The sequence below is a fragment of the Calonectris borealis genome, chromosome 24, assembly GCF_964195595.1.
Source record: "Calonectris borealis chromosome 24, bCalBor7.hap1.2, whole genome shotgun sequence".
Lineage (NCBI taxonomy): Eukaryota > Metazoa > Chordata > Aves > Procellariiformes > Procellariidae > Calonectris > Calonectris borealis.
Window position 1 is genome coordinate 2,712,139 of NC_134335.1, and position 22,224 is coordinate 2,734,362.

Below are 22,224 nucleotides of genomic sequence, written 5' to 3' on the forward strand. Positions count from 1 at the left end.
CGAGTAGCTCTGTGCAATTCTCTGCAGCTCCAGCCATAAAACCAGGCAACCAAAGTGAAGCAGTGAAGTGTTTTCCCTGTCGCTGAGGGCCATGTCACCAGCAAGCCCATAACTGCTATGGGTTGTGACAACTCTTTGTCTTACGCACAAGATAAGTCCCTCTCACCAGCAGTTTTGATAAAGAGGTAGAGCTTAACAGGCTGTTTACAAATACATGATTCAGAAGAGGCTGTTTGTCACCCCGAATGGTGAGATATCACCAATGCATACGAGGCCATATCACCCCAACAAGTGATACATACATACAATATGGTACGCTGGGCCCCAACACTAGGCTTTGTGGAGGACTTGGATACCTCCCAGCACAAGGGCGAATCTCACCTGAAAGAAAGTGCTGAAGTGGAAAGGAGACAGCATGGCAAAGCTCAGGACTGCTGAGGGCTCTTGAAAGCTGCAGTTATTTTGAGGTAGGAAGCCCTTTCCATGGGAGCAGGTGCTTTCAAGGTCAAGCCCTTTGGAGCTTATGACATGGTTTTGTGGAATACTCGGTATAAAACCCCTGAAGTGGCTATGCTACCCTGTAAAACTGTTTGCTCCCAGGGTGGTTCATGGCCAAGCAGTGATCGGTGTCTTTATTTACTGTCTTAGAATTCTACATATTTATGCAGCTAAAGGTATGAGGGCGTATACATTGGCAGCTGCAGAGCGCATGAAATTGCTGCGAAGACTTGATGCCAAGGAACATAGAGGAAAGGTAATACAGACCACTTTCTCCTGCAAACAGCTGTGTTTGGGATGGGCATGGGCTTTGCGTGACTGAGAGCAACTGATGCCCTGAAAAATCCAGTTCTGTCTCTCTGTTACTGTAAAGGAAGCCTTGGGCGTTGATAGGCCTTGTTTAGGTGTCTCTGGCAGGATCTTAAAATTAGGTGGCGAGAATGAGCTTTTTCTCTTTTCAGCCCATGGTTCATAGAGTGGTCTAAGACAACAGTGGTCCAGGAAAATATATGTATGTTGGCAGTAGTCTCTGAGGCCAAAAGTTTTATGAATAACAGATTTATGCTGAGTGCTGCACCTGACATAAAGAGTGTTTCAAAAATACTGGACTTGGATTGTCATCCAAATTAGGGCCAAAGAACACCAGAGGGAGTTCAGCAGGAGCTGGGAAATGCCCCCTATCTCGTGACGCCATGGGCCTTAATATGTGGGATTCAAAATTTGTCTGTGAGCTTTCTTTGGTTTATGCACCACAATCCTTGGGATTCTAGATACCATTCAGCCCAGACTGTCTTTCGCCGGTCCTTGTTTTATGATAGCATCTGCTTCTAGACTCTCACATTTTATTTGCTGTGCTGCTATTTTCAGACTCCTCTGCTGGTGGCTGTCACTGCCAGGCAGCCAGCTATTGTCTATGATTTGATCCAGACAGGAGCAGATGTCAATGCTGTAGACAACAAAGGGCAGTCAGCTTTACATCTTGCTGCAACATATGGGTATGCCCAAGTTCTTCAGGTAGGAGAAGCTTTTATGGTTTTAATTGCTAGCAATATAAACCCACAATAAAGTCTCAATATTGGTGTCTTTAAATAACCGTCTCGGAAGGCAATATGTCAGTAAGCAATGAAGATTGACTGAAGTCTCCTTTTCATTGTGTTAGGAATCGACTTCCCAGGTTATTCCTGTTTTAGGACTATACTTGCAGCTCCTGTTACAGAGGAAATGGCTTTAGCGTATCTGGGAGGGAAAATAAATTCTTCCTGCAGATTATAGCTCTAAATCTGCTGATGGCAGGCCAGACAGAGTGGGCTTGCTCTGGCTTGAGCCCCCAGTGTTATACTGATGCCGGCGTTGGAGGGGGTTCCCCAGAGGCTGCAGGCAGCTGTGGGGTGTGAGGAGAGGAAGCAATAATACCACTGTGAAACCCCCTCCCTGATGTCAGTGTCATCCAGATGGGAGCAACAAGTTCTGTCCAGACTCAAGCCAGCTGTAGAGAGAGTAGATGTGACCCTGCAGATAGAGCCAGCACAGGCACAGCCTTCAAAATGAGATGAATTTTTCAGATTTTATGCAAAACCAAGATCCATCGCGAAGATTTTCCAGGGCGTGAGAGAAACTAGATACTCCTGTATGGCCAGAATCTACTAGACCTTTCATGACTTATATGACCAGATCTTCACTTCCCTATTGCTTCACAGATCTTTCTGTAGAGAGGGTCTACAACTAAGTTGTGTGCCAGCCAGACTCTAACGGCCCTGAAGAGCAAATTAGCACATTAGAAAAGGCACTGTGGGAATTTTTGGAAGGCATTACATAGCAGAGATAAGCATACTGGAATGTGTCTCTCAAATGCTTAGCTATTGGCCATAAAATGGAATTAATAAAACATGCCTGCCTTGATTCATGTCAGGATTGAGTATAGGCAGCTTCAATGCAGAGTTCCATTGCAGCAGCGTGGCTGCTGCTAAGTTTACCTGAGGGCAGGGCACAGGGTCCTCTGAGGATGAAGGATGTATCAGTGGAAGTGCCAGGGGGGTACCTGGCATGCTGGCAGTCCATCTCCAGCATTCATTAGCTCTGCCTTGCACACACCCTGGGTTAAGTCATGAGCAAGCAATTAATGTGTAACCTAGCGAGTTCTTTGGAAAACAGGTGTTTCATTCAGTGGGGAAAAGTGTTTTACATCCAGATGATTCCAACAAAGCCTCTCAGAGTGACTTGTGGTGGTTTGTGTTTTGGTTTTTGTTTTGGTTTGGTTTTTTTTCCCTTGACATAAAAAGGGAAAATGTACACAGGCTTGCTTCTCAGTGCGGTCAAAGCCATGAAATGCTTTATGGTTTGTTTGTTTGTTTGTTTATTTTAATTGTTTTTTCTAATGGATTAAACATCTACTCCCTAATCATCAGGCAGCTCAGAGCTACTTGTCAATATTTGTTCTGTATATATTATATTATTGTTACGAAAAAACAGCACAAGCCCTAACCGTTCTGGATAATCTTTCAGCAGAAGGATCCTGTCCTGCACCTTGTCTAACTTGACAAGGTTCTGGATGAGTCACTGCACTGCAAAAATTCTCAGCCAAGATGTTGTAATGTGAACAACTTGCTTTATTCAATCAAGAGCAAAAAATGCATTATCTGTAATAATATAGACAATAGTATAACTTGGCTGCATCACATCGAATCTATCATTTTCTTACGTTAGAGTTTTAAAATTTTTACTTTCTGTTAAATCCAAGCAATGCTCATCTCCAGACCACTATTTCATGCCATTTATAGGCTCTGCATCCTCATTGCTGCAGCCATTGCAACAAGCTGTGGTTTTCACCTGTCACACTGCTGCACATCTGCTGCACATTAAAAAGAAAAAGTAAATAAATCCAGTCTGAGAATTTCCAATGTCAGCAAACTTTTAGGTAATAAAGTCTGGCTGTACATGTCAAGGAGAGATTTTCATTTATCCTTGCCAGTAATAACTCAGAATAAATATGAAATGGTGTTATTGGTGCCTTTGCTTAATCCAGGGTGAAAACAAGGAGGCTAGCACTCTTGAGCTGGGGCCAGTGACTTAATTTTACTGTTCTGGACTAAGAATCTAATAGGATCCTAAACTTAGGTGGGGCTTAGGAAACTAGGGAACATGATCATCTTGTATAACCCTGAATGTCCCTGTTAGGAAATAGATTCACAACACTGAAATCTAGTGTCAAGTAAGTTTAGTGTCAAATAAGCTTAGTTTATAGTTAAATGATAATTATCTGATTGTTTCTTTGTTTGTTTTAAAATTTTGTTAGTTTTGACAGATTTTGGCTTGGACAGCGGTCTGCTGAACTAAAATTTTCCATTTCTCTGTTGCTTCTAGGTTATACTGTCACTAGGTTTCCCTCTTGATTTAGAAATGAAGGATTTTGAAGGTAAAACTCTTTGTACAAATATTTTATAGTGGTATTACAAAAAATGGAAAACTGTATTGGCTATTTCATTGACTGGTGCTCATTGGTATTTGGTGGTATGCTAGGAGGCCAGAGTGACCTCAGAAACTGCCTGGGGGAGAGTCGTTGCGGTGCGCTCAAATGCCACAGAATTCGATGGTGCTGATGGTTCAATGCTGATTCAATGCACAGCTGGAACTGAGCACATGCTGGAGTGCCCCATGAAGTGTCTATACAACCCACATGGTACCTTTGAAACCAGAGAAGGGCTTGTGCTTTAACTACACATGTGCAGACATGCATACGCTCTCCCTGCCAGCCCTCGCTTCCTCTCTGTACATCAATGTCTTTGTTGGGACTGTTGTTATCTTCCTCCCTACTTGGTTTTCCAGGCCATACCCCTCTCCATTGTGCTGTTCTGGCCCACAATGCCCTGCTCCGGGAGCAGGGTTCCCAGACATTGATGGAGGAGCACCACAAAGATCTTCAGCACCAGAGCGAAGAGCTGGAGTCCTGTATCCACCTCCTGGTGCAGACAGGAGCCTCCATCTACAGCCGGGTAAGGGATCAGCTCAGTTATCCGTATGCTGTTCGTTTATGTGAACTCTCCCCTGCCCTGCCTGATGCTTGTGTTGTGCTCAAACTATAGAATTCAAGAAGGAATGAACTGCTGCCAGAAGAACCAAGCCTGTTCCCCTCTCAAGTGACTGGTTGCAGAGTTAGATGCTGCCTTTTGGAGTTACTTTCTTGCAGCCTGAAGCAAACACTGGACTGTAAGAGGGCCATTGAGGGAAAGAGGTGCTCCACATTAGCTGCAGAGCTGGCCTGGACTTTTCTCCGATGGATTTATATAATATCTTCAGGTTGTTCTGCAGAACATTTCTTATTTTGTTTGTTTTTTTCTGTTTTTAAATAGGATGTGAAGAGCAACAAGACAGTTCTTCATTATACAGTCCAGGATGGGAACATCTCCCTCCTCAGATACTTCTTGGAGCTGAATGCTTCCAAGTCCAAGGACTTTGTCAACAATAAGGTGAGTCAGGCTGTGTGTGTACAGGATTTGTGTGCACATCCACAGGCAGAGGACATGCCGAGAGCAGTGTGAGAGCTGTGCTGCGGTGGGAGGCTGCATGCAGACAGAGGTGTTAGGAGATCTGTGGGGTCCTGCAGAAACCAGTTACTCTCTTCCCACACATGTTTTTTCTGGAGGGAATGAGCAACGGTTTGTGAATCTGAACTTTTGGGTTTTTTTCAACCTGAAACTGCATTTTCCAGTAAATAGACACTTCACCTGGAAAGCAGTGCCTGGCTTGAACTCTGAGTCGTGAAATGCAGGCCCCTCTCCCAGCAGGCATAAGTTGACACCAAAGGAAGGACGTGGGAAGCGGTTACTTGAGGAGGAACGTGAACTTCATTACATTAGGCAGAGGATTGAGAAAACAGATCTGCAATGACGCAATGGTTTGCTGTTGGCAGCAACATAATACTGAAAAACAGCAGTTTAGGGCAGCCATGTAGCAAGTAACTTCCCCTGTCAAATGTGCCATCCATAGGAAGGACGAAACTCCTATTTCAGTTAAGGGAGATGGTGACTCTTTCTGCCTTAAATGTTATTTGCAAGTCTTCTGGCTCTGTGCCTGAGCCCAAACTGATTATTGTGATCGCTGCTTGCAAGTTTGAGCCTAGAGAATCAAAATATTCACAGGGCCCACCAAGCCCTAACAGCTGCCGGGAGCAATAACAGAAGACAGACACGTGCGACAGGCAGTGAACCAGTGGCTGACGTTGCCAGGCAGGTGAAGCATGGGGAAACCAGCTCTCTGAAGTGAGGCAGCATCCTTGCTGAGCATGCGGGAGCCTAGGCACTATGGCGAGTAACCACCTCTGACTCTGGGGGCTCGAGACCTGGCTTTAGGCGCTCTATACAACCCTGCTTACTGAGCTGAAGTTTTGCTAACATTAGTTTCTCAGTGCAGGGCTTCTGGAGGCACAGCCATTCCTAGGTTGTATAAAGCAAGCTAGAAATCTTCCCAGTGCTGCTGTTGTGTCGCCCATCCCCTTGCTGCCCCATACTTCACCTCTGAGCAGATACCAAGCAGTGACACTATCTTGCAGATGTATCGGCTTCACCCATCCTCCTAAGCAAAAATCCTGACATTCCTGTGCCTTAGCTGAGACATCGCTCTGCACCATCAGCTAGAGCTTTGGCTCTTGACTAACTGCCCCGTCTCAGCAGGACTAAGTGGGTGATTCTGGGTGCTTCTGCAGAACGGTACCCTTGAGCAGGAAAGGACAGAGGGAGGGGAGGACAAGGCTAGGGCTCCCTGTTTTGAGACAGTCAGTGCATTAGCTTTTCATCTCAACAGTTTCAGTCTCTTAGCCTTGCTTGTACTCCCTAGAGCATCCACATGCTTGTGTCCATCAGAAAGGAATTGAATGTTCTCTATCAAAACAGTTGCTCAGTTGGGAAGCAAATACTGGGCAGCTTCACATTTTTTTTCCCTTACAGATTTCTGTTGGACTGGAGGAAACATGTTTTGCTTTGTGTATGTGGGTAATAACACTGAGTTTCTGTCTTTCTGTACAGTGAAGGGCCTTATGCTGCCTTTTCACTACATTCTTTCTGTTTCTTTTAAGACCTGTTAGGCAGGTGCTAGCTTGTCCATGGGAGTCTGCTGTTGTCTCTAGATCACAATCCTGAGAGAGCTTCCTACTGTGATAAGATCACTTGGAGTCTTCAGTCTTGTTGGTGAGCTGTCTGGGACAGTAAGAAATATGATGGCAAGGTTGTCTGATACCCATCCTGGCTTTTTAGCTCTTCCAAGTATAAAGAAGGCAAGAAAACAGGGATGCTGGAGTCCATGTTTTGGTTTCCCTGGCTCACCCACTGCTTGCTGTGGTTGTTTCATTCCAAATCCATTTCCTCGTGGATTTCACAATGAGAAAAGCATTGAGGCCTTTGAGGTATTTTTCACCTGAAGGATTCCTAGAGTCCACATATTGGTGCTCTGGTCCATTGTCTCGCATAAGCCCTGTTAAAGTCAATGGGAGGCTTCAAGATCAGGCATTGTCAGATTGCCTTCTTTTCTTAGCCCCATGCCTGGATTTGGAAGCTATCAAGTGCTCCTGCCACAAAGATGCAGTAAACAAATGCAGATGTTTCCATTTTAACGAGAAGTCCTATAAAGAGCTTGTAACTATCTCTTGACTCCATGGGATGATAAAATTGACAAGGATCTGCTTGTTCAGGGCTTGTAAAAAATGCCTTGTCTAAGAATAGCTGTTAAGATTTTGCTATTTTGTTTTGTGCTTCAACGTCCCGTATGTCTCAGCGGTAAATAGCACCTGAAAATCACATGTATTCCTTTTAACAACTAGAAGAGTAATACACCTTGCAATTTGTGTCCAGCCATTCCAAGTTCATGACAAATGTATGATTGTTTCCCAGAGAAAAAATATACAGCTGCCTAAATGAGACTTCTTGCAGACTAAAAATACCTTGCCTTATGCATTTGCTTATTAGGTTTTTCTCATTTAAAACCGTTACCAGTTATACCTGACTAGGCAGGGGCACAGATTTCTACACGGTCTGGTGATACCAGAGCTTTTCTGCAACAAATTGCAGCATGCTCCGTCCTGCGCCCCCCCGTGGCTTCACAAAAAAATTTTGTCTGTCCTTTCTGTGCAAATCCTGTTACTGAAAAGCTGGAGTCAATATATGCTTAAGTAGGCCCTTGACCTCAGGATTCTGCTTAATGACAGCGCCATGAAAATAAAACCAAGCACTATCTTCAGCATTCTGGGAAGGAACCAGGAGAAGGTTTGGAGCCTTGCATGATTTATTTTGTCTGCTGCAGAGCCAAGCCACCTGCAGCTCTGTTGGGTCCGTGGTACACAAAGTCACTGAGGGACACGGGCTGCTGGACCTCTGGCTCGGCTGGACCACCGGGACAGCTTGGTACCTTTCAAAGCACCTCTTTTTAATGCCATGAGTTTGGTGACCTGGGAGGACTCCCACAGTCAAAGGTGCCTGGTACCCAAGAGATCATTCTGAGCCTCGCGTGTAACCTATACACTATTGAGTCTGGCTTTCACTTGTGTCAAGGTCTCTTTGCAACTTTCTGGCACTTGCAAGTGATTGTAAAAGGGAATAGTGGAGATGTGTGGAGCACAAATGGGTCTGCTGTTGTTGATCCTTGCATAGCCCATGTGTGATGTGTAACACAGCGTAATGTGTTTTGTGTCCCTTAGACTGACTTAAATGTTTCCCAGTGAAATAGTTCCTATTGTTTCTCCTGGATAAATACGCATGCTACATGGCCTCTATCCTTCTCTTTTTCAAATAACTCATCAAGTCTCTGCTTACATGAGGGTATGATTTAGCAGGGGGTTGCAGAGTGGTTAGGAATGTTGCTGATATAGGACTATTTGTTAGCTGTCCGCAAAGCATCAAAGCACCCCAATTGGTAGTCCTCTATTAGAGAGAAAAATCTAAATCCACAAATCTCCTGCATGAGCAGCCATACATGGGAGAAACAGAGCAGAGGTACTCCCTCACCTCCCGGTAAGTAATCGTGTGAGGTTTCTTCAGCTCTCATTTCACAAGTCTCCATTTCTAGGACAATTCTGAGTAGATGGCACAGCTTATCAGGAGGTTTCTCTTTTTTTTTCTTCTTCTTTTTCTTTTTCTTCCACTGCATTAGGCACATGGCAACACAGCTTTGCATATGGCAGCTGCATTGCCTCGTGACAAGAACCAGAAAGAAATTGTCCAGTTGCTCCTTGACCATGGGGCAGACCCGAGCATCCGAAACTTAGACAACGATCAGCCAATCCACATGGCTCCTTCTGGAAAAGATGGGGATCAGGTACATGATCCGCATTGCTGCTGCTTCCTAACACATCTGTGCATACCACAGCTGTCTGTCCTTACCAGGGGAACAGTGAGGACAAGTTGTACGACATGGGTCTGACGCTGCAGTTCTGTAGGCTTGGGGGTTCCCCACTTCAGTAAATCTGTAATGAAGGAGCACAAAGAGGGCATTAGCTGGTACTCCAAATACATCTGGGGAGGTATCAATGTGTAGTTCTTTCATAATGGCAGCAAATCTCAAGGGATGATTGGGTTTCATGCCTACAGGTATGAAAAGGCTCCTGGAGCTCATTGTAGTCTCTCATATGTTTATATGTGTATTTAGTTACACATATACATGTATATAAGTGTGTGTGTGTATGTATGTATTGTAGTGTCTTCAGAGGGTATGTTATGAACGTCTACATTTTCTTGGCAGGTTAGGCATTTGCTGAAGAAAGGGAAAGTTACATCTGCATTCATTTCCTGTCGCCAAAATGCCAGATCCTAGGTTGCCTGCAATTTCCGGCTTCAACTTCACCTTGCTGATTGCACAAGACCTCTTAGAAAAACTGTGAGGATGGTTAACCAACATGTCCCTGTTCCTGGAGTCTTTAAACCAGGGTGGGATGACAGTGTTTCTCAACCTCTGGACCACAAGTAACATGTAAGATATCAGAAGATGAGTTTTCAAATGGTTGAAAACTTAATTTTGTTAACAAAGAATACTAATAAACCCCAAGCATTGCTTGCAAGCAAGGAGGCAAGCAAAGCAAATGGCTGTACATGAATAAGCAAATGTTCGAAGTACAGCCAACCTTTGATTTTGTGGCCACTGAAACCCATGGTGGTGACAGAACACAAGACAGTAGTTTGGATATAAAAGGTTGAGAAATACTGCTCTAAGACATGCTCGAACTGTGCCTCTTGTTAGGTGCTGTACAGAGGTACTGGTTGAAATGCTGAAGCCTTTGTGATGTGCAGTTACCTCCATTGATCCTGCTAGTCTGGGAATGCAGGAACCTGAGGGGAGGGAAAAGACTGGATGGAAGAGGTCAAGTCAGCCTGAGGAGTCATCCATGCCTGTATTTCACCTGAGAGAACGGACATCTGGACTCAAGAGCTCCAAGTGAGAGTTCCTGCAAGCTGCTGCTACCCCGTTTCTTAGCGCTTTGTGGAAGAAAGCTGAAGCAGCTGTCCATTGCCACAGTCTCTCACCCCACCCCGAGAAAAGAAAACAGAGGCTTGTAAGAGCAAGTACATGGGGAAGGTTCTCAGCAGCGCAGGTTCGTGTGGCTCCTGAATGCTTCCCAGTGAAGGGACTCCTCTTTGAGACATCTGATCCAATCCAAGTCTCCAGCTCTGATGGCAAAGAATAGCTCTGGAAGCACCTCAGGGTGGGGAGCTGAACCCTCACCTGAGCTAATGCCTGTGTAGGAGACAGAGGCTTCCTTTAGGTCTTCAACAGCTTTTAGGCATGGACAGGGTAGAAAACCTTTGAGCCGTGTGGGCCTGTACACAGCAGGGTCAGAGTGCAATGTGGTAAGTGCTCTCCTATTCCCATTCTTATCTAAGGGAGTGTTTTAACAGATTCTTCTTGTTCTTTCTGTGAAATGATTTGTGAATTGCTGTGCAATCAACTGGCAACAGTGTCTCTGCCGGGTCAATAGGATTGAAGGTAGATGCCTGAAGGGAGTGAAAGCCATGTTTTGACAACCCTTTCACAGAGGGTGTCTCATCTTCAGTACACATTCTGAATTACAGTTCGCTGATTTCTCAGTGTTGCTCAAGTTATTTTTTCTAACACAACTGAACAATAAGATGAAGGGCAGATGTCTTAAATCACTGCATTAACTTCCTTGATCACTCACTGACTAACTCAGTGGGTTTTCTAAAGCACTTGTCAGTCTCGAGACCTGGACTGTTTAAACAACTGTTTAGCAGACTTGAACAAAAGCTCTTAAGAAATGCAGAGATCTTCTCGACTTTCTCAGCCCTCCTCTCTGCTGTTTTGCTATTGCTTCTCACTACATCATATCTACAAACCTGCCAACATCCGCTGACAAAAAAGCAGACATGTATTTGCCTGTGTTTGCATAAATTTGCATGTATCTGGGCATAGGCCAGCAAAAGCATGTGCTTTCTTACTTTGAAGGGATGTTATAACAAGCCCTGAATTGAGTGATAACTGCATTGGTGAGTTAGTGCTGTGTGTCAAGACAAAACGGTCAATAAAATATCTGTTTCTGGAACTTGCTAGCAACAAAACTGTGAAACTGTGACCAGCATGTGGCATGTGATGCACCAGGGAAAATGTAAAAAGCTTTTTGCCATCTAGAAATGTCTATGAGATAACAGAAGTCCTTTTGCAGCAAGTGAAAAAAATACATGAGCTGTTTTCTAGAGTGGATTCTCTCTTTATTGCCTTATCTCTTATCTCATCTGCCTGCTGTTGGATGCTTAATACAGAGCAATGCCATAGTGACTTGTAGTCTGTAAACATCACCATCTTCAGAATATCAGGGAAAATATTGGTCTGGGGAGGGATGGACATGGCTTCATTCAAAGCATCACTCTGGCAGCCTGTGTTACTCAGAGCTGATAAATGAGATTTGCAGAAGGAAGATCCCATGACTGACCTAGGAAGGATTCGTTCTCTCTACAGGCACACCTGTATTCAGCTTCCCAAAGCTCATACATTAGCGGCCTGCTCTGAAGCCACCATAATCAACAAGCTGTTCATATTGTCTTTGGACTGGATTCAGGAGACAGTTGGAAGCTGCTGTTTCCCCATGCATGTAAAGCACCTTTCCCTTTCCCTGTCAAGCCAGCCAGTTCCTGGTCTGTGTATCAGGAAAATCCCTTTTAAGGCTCAAAGGTGGCCTGAGTGTTAAGTCTTCTGTGCTGGGGTGAATTTCATTGATTTGAGCAGTATCTTAGTTCACAGTTAACCCCTCAATTTTTTATTACTGTTTCAGGGGAAATGTACCTTTTATAACCTTAGCAGTACTGGTAGCACGTGATACCCCCTTATTTGCACAGTTTATCTCTTCCTACCTGTGGCTTTGGAAAAGTTGCTAATAACAAAGGCTTGTTATAATGAAAAAAATGTTCTGAAGTGGCACCATAGAAAAGCCGCCAGTCGGTTGGCAAGGAAAACTTTTTGATCAAATACTCTGTGCAACTGGTAAAGAACCTGAAAATAAGAACCTTTTATTTTCTCTGTAACTGTGGGTTACTTCTGGAGTTATTCATGGCTTTTGCAAGAATCGGGTGATCCTCACTTTTGTGTAAACACATGTTTATATAGCTGGCAGGGACTGATAAAGTGCCAGCGTTTCAGTAGTGCTGTGCCCGCTTTGTTGGAGATATGACCCAAGCTACTTTCCTCTAACCCCTTTTTTTTTTTTTTTGGGGGGGGGGGGAGGGGAATAAAGAGGGGAAAGAATATATTCCTCATAGCCAGAAAATGCACAGTCAACCTTTGAATAGTCCTTCTCTGGTTTTTTTCCTTTCTTGTGTCAACAAGACATCATTGTGTAGACAGTCAGCAAGCTTTTACTTGCACTGCATGTCACCTGGAGCTATTGACATGGAGTTGGGGAAACGGTGTCTAAAACATGTTTGCAGTCTCTGGCATGGGGGATTACAAAACAACTGGAGAAAGAGCAGCAGAGAAATAGGAAAAGGCTGCAAGGGGTGGAGGACAGTGCTACTTACTTAATGGAAGCTGTTAGTGTCCAGATACCCGAGTGCATAGAAACATTTTGCGGGAAATATCCTTGTCCCAACAGAGCAGTTGGTAACTTCAGAGCAGCTGGTCCCATGCAGCATGAGGCCAACAGCTGTTAAATATCTGCTATCTTTAAGAACACACTGCATGGTCCCATCTCAGCACCTCAGCCACCTGTGAGCTCTGGAAGTGTGGAAGCTCAGTGGTGACACCAGCCCAGCCCTTTAAGAGACAGCTTCCCCCTCTGAAGGGGTGCTTTTTTTGCCTGTGTCAGGCAACATCCAAGGAGCAGGAATAAGAATGGGATGTAGGGTGGTTTGTAGTGCTCATCTCACACTGCCACTCATAAGTGGTTATGCCTAAACAGCAGCCATAGGTTCAATGATGGGCACAACCTCTCCACTGCACAGCACAGTCTGCACAGAGCAGTCCTCTTTGCAGATGCAGTGTAACCACTGATAGCTGTACAGATCTATGCCACAATATACTGATAAATGTGCAATCTGCTGATAATGTATTAGATTTAGCTATCCACCTGATGTGGAGGTGAGAGATGTGTTGTTAGACTGTAACATTTCACTTGACTTCCTTGCTGGCACTGTTGTGTAGTCTGGGATATTATTAACCTTGCTGTAAAATGTATTAATATGAGTGCTTTCCTTGTTGAATGCTTACTTATCATTCTCACCTACTCTTTCTTTTGCTGTATGAGAACACCTCTTCTCGGCTCTGTTAAGCTCAGGCCAATGTTGCTAGCCCATGGGGAGGATGTGATCACCCCATTTCCACTAGAAGCCTCAAATATCTTGCCTCAACCTTATCTTCTTGTGGCTCTTTCATGTTGGTGATAAGGGGTTTTGATATGTGGCTGAAGGTGTGCCCACTCCTCAAGCAGCAGGCAGGAGTAGCCAGCACTGAGCAAGCTGTGGAGCAGGCTGGGGCAGTAGAAGTATAACCCTCCAGTGTCCTGAGAGAACACTCAGGGGGCTGAAGCACCTGCCAGCACTACTAAAAAGACACCTAATAGAGTGTCTCTGCACAGAGGTAATCACACCTTTAATTGCAGCACAGATACAGCTGTTAACTCCTATTTATAAGCTTTCTGTGACCGAATGTGTTTATCACTTGGACCAACTCTGAGATTAATCAGGTAACAACAGGGGAGAGGGGAAGATATTATTTAAAGTTGTCAAACTATTTTAAAGCAAATTTTGGAAAAAAAGCTGCTGCCTTACATAAGGTAAAGGAACTGGATGCTGGAAAGGTAGTTATCTCTGTGTAATCTCCTTGTCTAGCATGGCAAAAATGAAACATCCTGTCCAGGGACCTGGACTGGACATGGAAAAAACCGCCATTTTTAGCTCATATAGAACTAGAAGTGAAGAGAACCCTGGAGGCTGCATGGGATGTAACAGCTCTGTTTTCTGATAGGCGGGGATAGAAGGTTGAAATAACTGGCATTATACAAATATCTTTTTAAAGTCTCATTAAAAAAATGTTACTCTTAGTTCTTCATAGATTTCACAGGGTGAGGAAATATTGGTTGGTTTTTTTGGTAGAATGAAGGAAACCTCCCTATTTGCCAGCCAGATATGTGTGTCTGTTGCATCCTCAGCCATATGGGTAATTTCAGCTCTGGGGAGAGGAAAGCTTTTCAGCTAACTGTAGAAGTGTCTGGAGGAGAAGGTGAGCATACAGCTAGTTAAATTATTTATTTGTCTTCACAGGTATAGTTAGTTTTTTCATTTGTGTTGGTTTTAATATGGAGAGATGCTTCTTTCTTTCCAGTCTGGGTGCTCAGCTGAGACACTGGTGGCTTGGCAGTCTGCCTCACCAAGGTTTATCAAAAGCAGGTGAGACACAGTCTTAGAAAGGTCTGGATTTATGCAAGAAACAGGGAATCCTCAGGTATGATAACTTTCCCATTATCTACTTCAAAAAAAAAAATTATTTAGCTCCTGTTCAGTTGATTATGCTGAAAGGTGGAGAAAACCTGGTATCAATAGACCAAACTATACAAAGGGCTGCTGAACTACATCAGTCTCTCACTGAAACTCTACCTTCACAGGGAAGCTGGTGTTGAGCAGCAGCCAAAGAAGTTTGGCACTGGATTCAACCTCTGAGCAGGCCTGAGGGGCCTTTCTGGCACATGACCCACGGGCTATGCCCTGAGCTTGCATGGAAAACAGCGGTTTTCCTTTTCTGCAAGAACCACTAGAGAATACCATCATGGCATCTGAGCAGAAGCAGTGGCTAAGAAGCTGCAGATCCATTTCAGAGCGGGGTGCTGCACAGCTTTCTCTCTGGATAGTGTGCTGGGTGCTGAGATACGTAAAGATTTTTTATCTGCTGGAGAGGGTAAGCAAGACCTTTCATACTGCTGAGTAATTGCTCCTTGTGTAGGTTGCTGACAGTCTCTCTTCCTCACCTTTGTGAGAACAGGGCCAGGATCCTGGATCATTAGCAGAAGAAAAAAGCAGTGACATTTAGCACATGAGGAATGAATAGGCTTCAGCATGCATACCAAATTATTTATTTGTATCAAAAAGAACTGGCTTAATGACTTGTGTTTGGTAAGGCAGCTTAGGATTTCTTTAAAAAACAACCACCACAAAAACAAACAGCAAAAAAAAAAAAAACCACCACAACAACAGCAACAAAACACCCCTGACTGTACAAGACAGGAGGACTAATGTAGTGACAACGTCATACAGAAAATATGTGAGTAGTGAAGGAAATAAACTGGACTGTGTTAGGCAGCGCAACTTTGCATAGTTCATGGGCAATTAATCTGATTTGGATACAGTGGATGTGTAAAACCACAGTCCCCATTAGCTATAGCAGATGTCACAGTTCCTATCCCTTCTGAAGAAGTCATCAGCCATGGCTATGGGTGGTAGGTAGTCCATGCAATCCGTGCTGGGGCAGGGGAAGTACTGCGGGACCCTGTTGTCCACATGCTGGGAGCCACAGGCAGTGCAGCAGCAGGCAGAGGTGGTATATGGGGAGGGGGTATGGCAGGACCACTCCTCCACAGGGTAGCCATAGGTCTTGGTGTCCAGAGCAGAGGGTGGGCTGTGGGTCAGCGCAGTGAAAGGAGATAGCTGAGGAGGAGAGCAGCTATAGTTTAATGGGCTGGACAGATCAGCTGAACTGGGGGATCCAGCAGCCTAGAGTTTGAGAGAAAAAAAACCAAAAACAACAGGATGTTTCAGGGTGTTATTTGGGGAAATGTGGACAGCAGCCAGAATTTCCACGCCGTTGCCTTTCTCAGGAGGGTCTGGTTACGCAGGGAGATGGTTCGGCCCTTGGAGGCCTAAACCCAAGAGGCAGTTCCTGTGACATTAGTGTTAATAGGGAGCTTTTCTGTGAATTAGACAACCGCTAGCAGGAACTGGGCTATTCTTTGCAGGAAATCTACAGGATCTGTAGAAGGGACATTCTATTCTACAGCCTCTCTCTAAGTTTGGCTGGGCCTCCCTGTCCCTGCTCCCAATGGGAAACCATGCAGAAGTCCACACAAACAGCCACAGCATTGCTATGGCTGTAGCCCATGCCCCTAAAAGCAGCCACATTTCCAAATCTGCTTGCTGCTGTTCTGCCCCAGGATGTGACTCCCTTCCCCATCTTCCCTCTGAGTGCCTATGGCTGCTCCCCTGGGACACAAAGCTTACCAAGCCCTGGTTAAAGCAGAGCGAGACTGGCTGGAAGGCGTCTGAGGTATAGTGCGAGGATGTCTGGAAAGCACTGAAGGTTGGGTCTAAAGGCGCATCTGTCTGAAGACAGGAATCTACCAGCTGCTCCAAATAGCTAGGGCTTTCTTCGCAGGAGAGGCAATTCGAAAACTGCCATGATGGACAATAGTTGGGAACAGAAGAGATGGGTTCTGCATCAAAAGGAGCTAGGAGAGAAGGTAAACCAGACAGTAGCCGATTATTCAGTATCTGTCTTCAGAAAGGGCAGGTGTTGCCCGAGGTCAGTTTTCAGTACTCTCATCTGTTTGGTAGCCCTATGGATTTAGACAAGGAAAAGGTCTTTCAAGTTCAGGGTCTGAGGGCAATGGAACTGTACATGGGTGGAGTCACTCAGAGTCATAACTGTTTGCAGGTTCAAGGTGGCAGTGTTTAGCTAGATGTGGGGAGGAAGTGAGAAGCACCCAAAATACATAAACAGATGGAGACTTTCCAGCCTGAAAAAGCTTTGTTATGTCTCACGTTTCTGTATTAACATAAGCAAATAGATTCCCAAATATTGATGATTTAATCATTTCCTTGTCCATACAATGTATATATTCATACCTGCCCAACCTTTTAGGTCTTTCTGCTTTGGCTGCAGAATAATTGAAGGATCTGTGAGCCCAGAGTGCTATTCCCCCCACCGCTTTCCCTTTCCTTGGATATTCACATACAGGAGGAAGAAACTCTTTGTGTTTCCAAAAACCTGATACTCCTCTTGCTCCTACAGATGCTGCCAGGAGAGCAGCCAACTTTGTTAGAGCTCAGTAAAGTGCTCCAAGGCAATCTGACCCTCTAGTTCCAATCGGACCCACAGATTGCAGCCTGGAGAAGGTGATGCCAGCAGTGTTATTCCCTAGGGGGTGAGCATCCCTTCCTGAGGGGGATCTTGCTCCTTGCTGTGGGAAGAATAAACTGCACAAATGAGAGCATGTGAGCGTGCTCCTGAATGGGGTAATATATACGCTGCTGGCCTCACGGCATCCTCATCTGCATTTCACGGACTCCTTTCAGGTGCTGATTGGCTGCATTGCTGGTTATGGTTATTTGGTAGTGCCTGCCTCAACCAAGGGCTGGAAAGACTCCGGCGGCGGGAAAAATTGGGAAGGGGGTGGGAAGGAAGATGTGGATGGGCTTTGTACCAACCTGGGTGAGGAGGAGACACAGACTCTGAAAACTGGATGCTGCTGCCGCCCCAAGAAGCCTGACCAAAGAGAAGGGAAGAAAAGGAATTGTATACACTGTAACACAGGGAAGCATTTTTCTGCATGCTGAGCTAAGTCAGGATTTCGCTTCAACCTATTTATGTAAACCTTATTTACCTCATGGCTGTGACATGCAAAACTTCCCTAGCATTGACAGAACAAGATTAACATGCATAACATGATTTTTCCCTGAATCTATAACGGTAGAGCACAACACCAACCTGGTGTAAAGCCCTTGATACAGCACCTTGCTAGTGCGCTCTTTCTGCTGCATTATTACTGTTAATTCAGCAGAGATGTGGCTGCCTTTGAAACTAACACGTGTTAATTTCTAGGACCATGAATTCCACAGTGGAGGGATCCCAAAGAATTTGTAGGGATAAATATGATTGAGAATGAGTAATTAACAAATTGTAGCGATAACTCTTGAAACATGACTAAAGACAATTGCAGGTATTCCCATGGCTGGGCATCAGACTGGGTCGCCGTGCTTGGTGTTGATGTCATTTCAGAACCAGCTCTGACATCGCTCCCCACTCTAAAACAGCTACGTGCCTCTATGAAAATGGGCAGTCTCATTTTCTGAGGGAAGCTGAAGAGGACAGACCAATCTGTTCTAGGAACCTGACCTGCTGGAGGGGAGAAATCCACCCCAAGAGCAACGGCAGTTTTGATGCTTGTTGTTTGGGACCAGGATTTTACTCTGCAAATACAAATACTGTTTTTTTTTCCTCAGCTTTAACTCATACAGACTTCCACTTCATTTTCTTTATTCAAAATGCTCTTGTGTTAGTGGCTTATTTCCCTAGCAACAGCTTCCTGGCACATCCCCGTGCATTTAATTCATTAAATAGTGGCTATTCTGGGCTGAAAGTGCCTGTAGGACTACCCCTCTTCTCTTTGACTGCAGATGTGTAACAAGGCAGACAGAGCCGTACCACCAGCAGCAGTGCACGGAGGCAGCTTATCCTGCTGGCCCTAGCCTCTGGGGCCTCTCCAGGACAACGCATACCTTTTGCAGATCACAAAGGTAACCTCCTGCACTGCCACTTTTCGCTTTTTCCTGTGTGGGCAAAACAAGCACTGTGTAAACTCGCTCTGGGAAGCAAAAACCAGTTCCACGCAGCCCTGTGACGCCTGGCTGCGATGAAGAGGCTCCTTCCATTAGGGCTGGAGGGGAGGAGTGACCCAGCATTTCCAAAGCCCAGCAGTTTTGTGCACTCTTCACCCAGGCCTCTCTGCCTCTGGCTTGCAGGCTGATCAGCTTTTTGATCAGCCGCAACGAGGTACAGGAGGTAGGAGATGAAATCTGAAAACCATCCAAAGCTGTAATGTCATGAACCAGGAAGAAGTAATGATTTACCAACCTCTTTATGCAAATCCCTAGAGTGGCTGGAGCTAGAGGACTCCTACAAAGACTGGAAGAGTGAGTGAGAGAGAGAGTGTACACGTGAGTGTGTACACACACACAGATCTCCGTCCCCTCCTTTAGAAGGGATGGGGCTAGGAGCTGCCCAGGTGGTACTGAAAAATGTTGGAGACTTGAATTCAGTCAAGCACACTTGAATGTTACACTAAGGAGCCCTAATGGAGCAGGATGGAGCCCTGCTTAAGGGGTCTTTGCCCATGCCTTGTTTTATTCCTTTCTGCTAGCCAAAATTTGGGGCTGTTGCTGAGTCCCAAATTCCCAAACCCAAAACAGTGGAAAACTGCCTGGGAGCTGCTGGAGGCACTGTACCTCTGGTGCCTTCATTTCCTGCCTGATCTAACTGGACAAGAGAAAGCCTCCAGGGGTAGGGGGTGGTTGAAAGCAGCTTCCGGGGGGGCTGAGACTTGTGAAAAAGGGGGAGGTTAGGGAAGCTTTAGTGTGACAGAGCTTTGCACTGGTTGCTCCTCAAAGCTGCACAGGTTGGGTCAAAGGCGTGCCCTGGGCATACCCTTCACCTGATGCTGCAAAACGGTTTGGTGCATGCTTCAGCCCAGCCAGGCCACATTTTCAATGGCGGGCAATGACCATGGCCTGCCTTGCTCATCCAGCATAATGATACTGGAGTTGCTGTGATAACTGTAAGTTGGACTGAAATTTGTCCATGTGATCCTTCTGTCCCAGAGTGAGTTACGTTTCTGGAGCACCAGCTCTGCTTCCTCCCTGTACTAATGGCTCAGGCCGTCACCTGTTTACATCAGTGCTGCAGTTACCCTGCCTGAATGTTCTTCTCCCCCATCCTTACCAGCCTGCTATACTCAGACTTTGGCAGTCTCCTTGGCCCAGAGATTACAGTCCTGGCAAAAAAGATTAAGCGAGAAGAGACAAAGCAGATACCAAAAGATTTTTGCTTACCGCTGCACCGGTTGCTGCTTGTCGTGCTCTTCTCTGCTGCAGCAACTCCTTAACTGTAATCTTTACTCTAACACCTTGATAGACCTTGGGCTTTCCTGAAAGAAGTTGTGGAAAAAACACTGTACAAGATGGGAGATTTTCAGAGCACACAGCAAATCCAGCATGTTTTCAGGCGTGCTCTACGTGGAGTCTACTTAGAGGTAACAGATGATTAACTGGTCACTGTTAAGTCACTTGTAACCACAGTTTATAGCCCTCTTTAACACCTGCTATTCAAGCTTGTGACAAGCAGACATTTATGAAAAAGTTGGTGTTGATTATATTTAGTAATCATACGTATTTTGTTCTTTTCTATCTCCTCCTTCCACCCCACCCTCCAGGTGTCCTAATACCAATCTCCGTCTGGTGCTACTGTTGAAGTTATTTAAATTCCTGTCATATTCGCCACTCTTAGGACCTGAAAATAAATATGGGAAGCACTTTATCTGGCAGATGAAGACCAGGAATAAAATAATGGAAATATGTGGGCAGTTATTCAGAGGGATAAAAAAAACACAAATAAAATGACTGCTTTCATGAATCACTTCTTGCAAAGCCTAGATTATCTCTTTATTTTGCTCATTCTGTACACCTCCCATTTATTCCAAACAGGCATTTAGGATGTCTTTAATCCAGCCAAAACCAATCAGCAATCATCAGTCACTACCTGATGAGGGATTTTTAGTACAGGAAATGGTAAAGAATTTACCTATTGTGAAAAATCACTTTCACTTGCTGTACTCATGGTAAAATACTTCAAGCCTCTGGCAGTTCTGTTTCTGTCCTAACTTTCTGCTGTTATTTTCGTCCAGTAGCAGATGCTACAAACACTGGTGTTGTCTCATCCTGCAGTCAGCTGTTCCCCAGTGGAGGCAGCTGGTTGCAGATTCCCTGTCCTATGGCTGCTGCATGCAGCAAGAAGACAGTGCTGGATTTGCGGGTTCTGCCCACATATCCAAGAAATCCCACGCTGTAGGCACTGTCCTCTTCTGCTATAACCCCTCCCCATTGTTGATGGCCATACAGCATCTTCACCCTCCTGTCTGCCCGCCCCTGGCCCTCTTGCTGCCCCCTTGGTGCTCTGGAACAGGCATACAGGTCCCTCCAGAAAGGTGGCAGGCTGACCTGGGTCTGCTTCGAGGGGAGTTTGCTGAGCTGTGCTCTCAGCAGCTGGGGATTATTCATCTCATATTTTTATGTTTTGTTTCTATTCAACAAACTGAAGGTGGGGAAAATGAGGGGAGGGAAGGGTTGAGTTTAATGAGAACACCCTGTTACCAGGCCTTTCTATAGCCAGGGAGGGCCCTGAGCTAGCAGCCCCTTCTGCAAGTTTGGTTCATGCTGCGTACAGCCTCTTAGCTCTGGTCTGCACAGGTAGCTGGACAGGGCTAGAGGCTACACTATGAGCAACTCAAAGACAAACTAGCAGGTGAGCTATGGACATATCTATAACTCAGGGGCCGGCTGTCAGGCAGCTCCCACCCCCGGCTCCCGTGGCAGAGCATTGTGCCTCAAGGATCCTGCTTTTCTAGCACCCCGAGGCCCCAAAGTGGTCTACGTGCAGCCAAAGCATCAAGAGCAGGGCTACCACAGCCAGCTCTACCGGTCTGGCCAGGCTGTGGGTGGAAGGGGCAGGGTGATGAACCTGGGGCTGGGGGTCAGGCAACGGGGTGGTCAGGCAGGCTGGGAATCAGGAGCAGGGTGACAAGGGTAGGCTGGGGGTCAGTGTGGACTTGGGGTCGGAGAGCAGAGCAGTCAGGGCAGGCTGAGGGTCAAGAGCAGCGTGGCGAGGGCAGGCCATGTGGGGAGGGCACAAAGAGGTGGGGGGCAACGGTGCGGGGGCCGCGTCTCCCACCTCGCCGCAGGGGCTCGGGACGGTTGCGATTCCCCGCCGGGAGCCACGGGGATGGCCGCCGGAGAGCGAGCGGCGCCGGGCCGGGCCGGGTCGCCCGGCTCTGCGGCGCCCCGGCTCCCCCCGCCGGCCGTTACCGGCGGGCCGGCCCTGCCCGCTGCGCTGCGCCCCGCTGCGCCCCGGCACCGCTGGCGGCCGCGCGGTCGGCCGAGGCCGGCACTTGGCGGGCAGGAGCCCTTCCCTGCCTCCTCCTTCCCTCCTCCCCGCCCTCCCCGGTTCCTCCTCGCTTGGGAGGCGAGATTGCCTCACTCGCGAAATGACGCCGGCGAACCCCGAAACATCTCCAAAATGGGGTGGCGGGGGGGGGGGGAGGGGGGGCGGCGGGGCTTACCGGACATCCTGAGCAGGAGCGGGCAGCACCTCGCCGGGTGCCCGGTGCAGCAGCAGCGGTGGCCTCGGCCCCGGCCCCAGAGCAGGTGAAGGGGGCGAGAGGAGACAGGCTTAAAATTTGGGGGTGAAGGGACCTGCTTGCCTGGTGGC

At 46.4% G+C, this 22,224-nt stretch overlaps 2 protein-coding genes across 2 annotated transcripts; one reads left to right on the forward strand and one right to left on the reverse strand.

The window, feature by feature from the left end:
* Nucleotides 1–1,190: 1,190 nt before the first annotated feature.
* Nucleotides 1,191–11,183, forward strand: LOC142092521 (NF-kappa-B inhibitor delta-like). The gene is made up of 7 exons (XM_075172660.1): nucleotides 1,191–1,220; nucleotides 1,330–1,512; nucleotides 3,859–3,910; nucleotides 4,321–4,487; nucleotides 4,845–4,961; nucleotides 8,632–8,796; nucleotides 9,220–11,183. Exons 1-7 carry the CDS (start codon nucleotides 1,191–1,193, stop codon nucleotides 9,289–9,291), a joined length of 786 nt encoding a protein of 261 aa, XP_075028761.1. The 3' UTR covers nucleotides 9,292–11,183.
* A 4,161-nt stretch (nucleotides 11,184–15,344) lies between these two features.
* Nucleotides 15,345–22,082, reverse strand: POU2AF3 (POU class 2 homeobox associating factor 3). The gene is made up of 5 exons (XM_075172661.1): nucleotides 22,076–22,082; nucleotides 19,794–19,912; nucleotides 17,394–17,451; nucleotides 16,188–16,414; nucleotides 15,345–15,683 (listed from the first exon to the last, which is right to left on the reverse strand). Exons 1-5 carry the CDS (start codon nucleotides 22,080–22,082, stop codon nucleotides 15,345–15,347), a joined length of 750 nt encoding a protein of 249 aa, XP_075028762.1.
* Between the last annotated feature and the right edge of the window lie 142 nt (nucleotides 22,083–22,224).

Bases quoted from the DNA above. Each gene is read 5' to 3' on its own strand.
- POU2AF3 (XM_075172661.1), bottom strand. The intron at 17,452-19,793 runs GTAAGCAAAAAT...CTCTTTGGTCAG, and splicing joins AAGCAGCAACCGGTGCAGCG to GCTTCTTGGGGCGGCAGCAG. The intron at 16,415-17,393 runs GTTGGTACAAAG...CTTCTCTCCTAG, and splicing joins TGTGTCTCCTCCTCACCCAG to CTCCTTTTGATGCAGAACCC.
- LOC142092521 (XM_075172660.1), top strand. From the start codon at position 1,191: ATGGGCCTTAATATGTGGGATTCAAAATTT. The intron at 1,221-1,329 runs GTCTGTGAGCTT...ATCTGCTTCTAG, and splicing joins ATATGTGGGATTCAAAATTT to ACTCTCACATTTTATTTGCT. The intron at 8,797-9,219 runs GTACATGATCCG...TTTTCTTGGCAG, and splicing joins CTGGAAAAGATGGGGATCAG to GTTAGGCATTTGCTGAAGAA.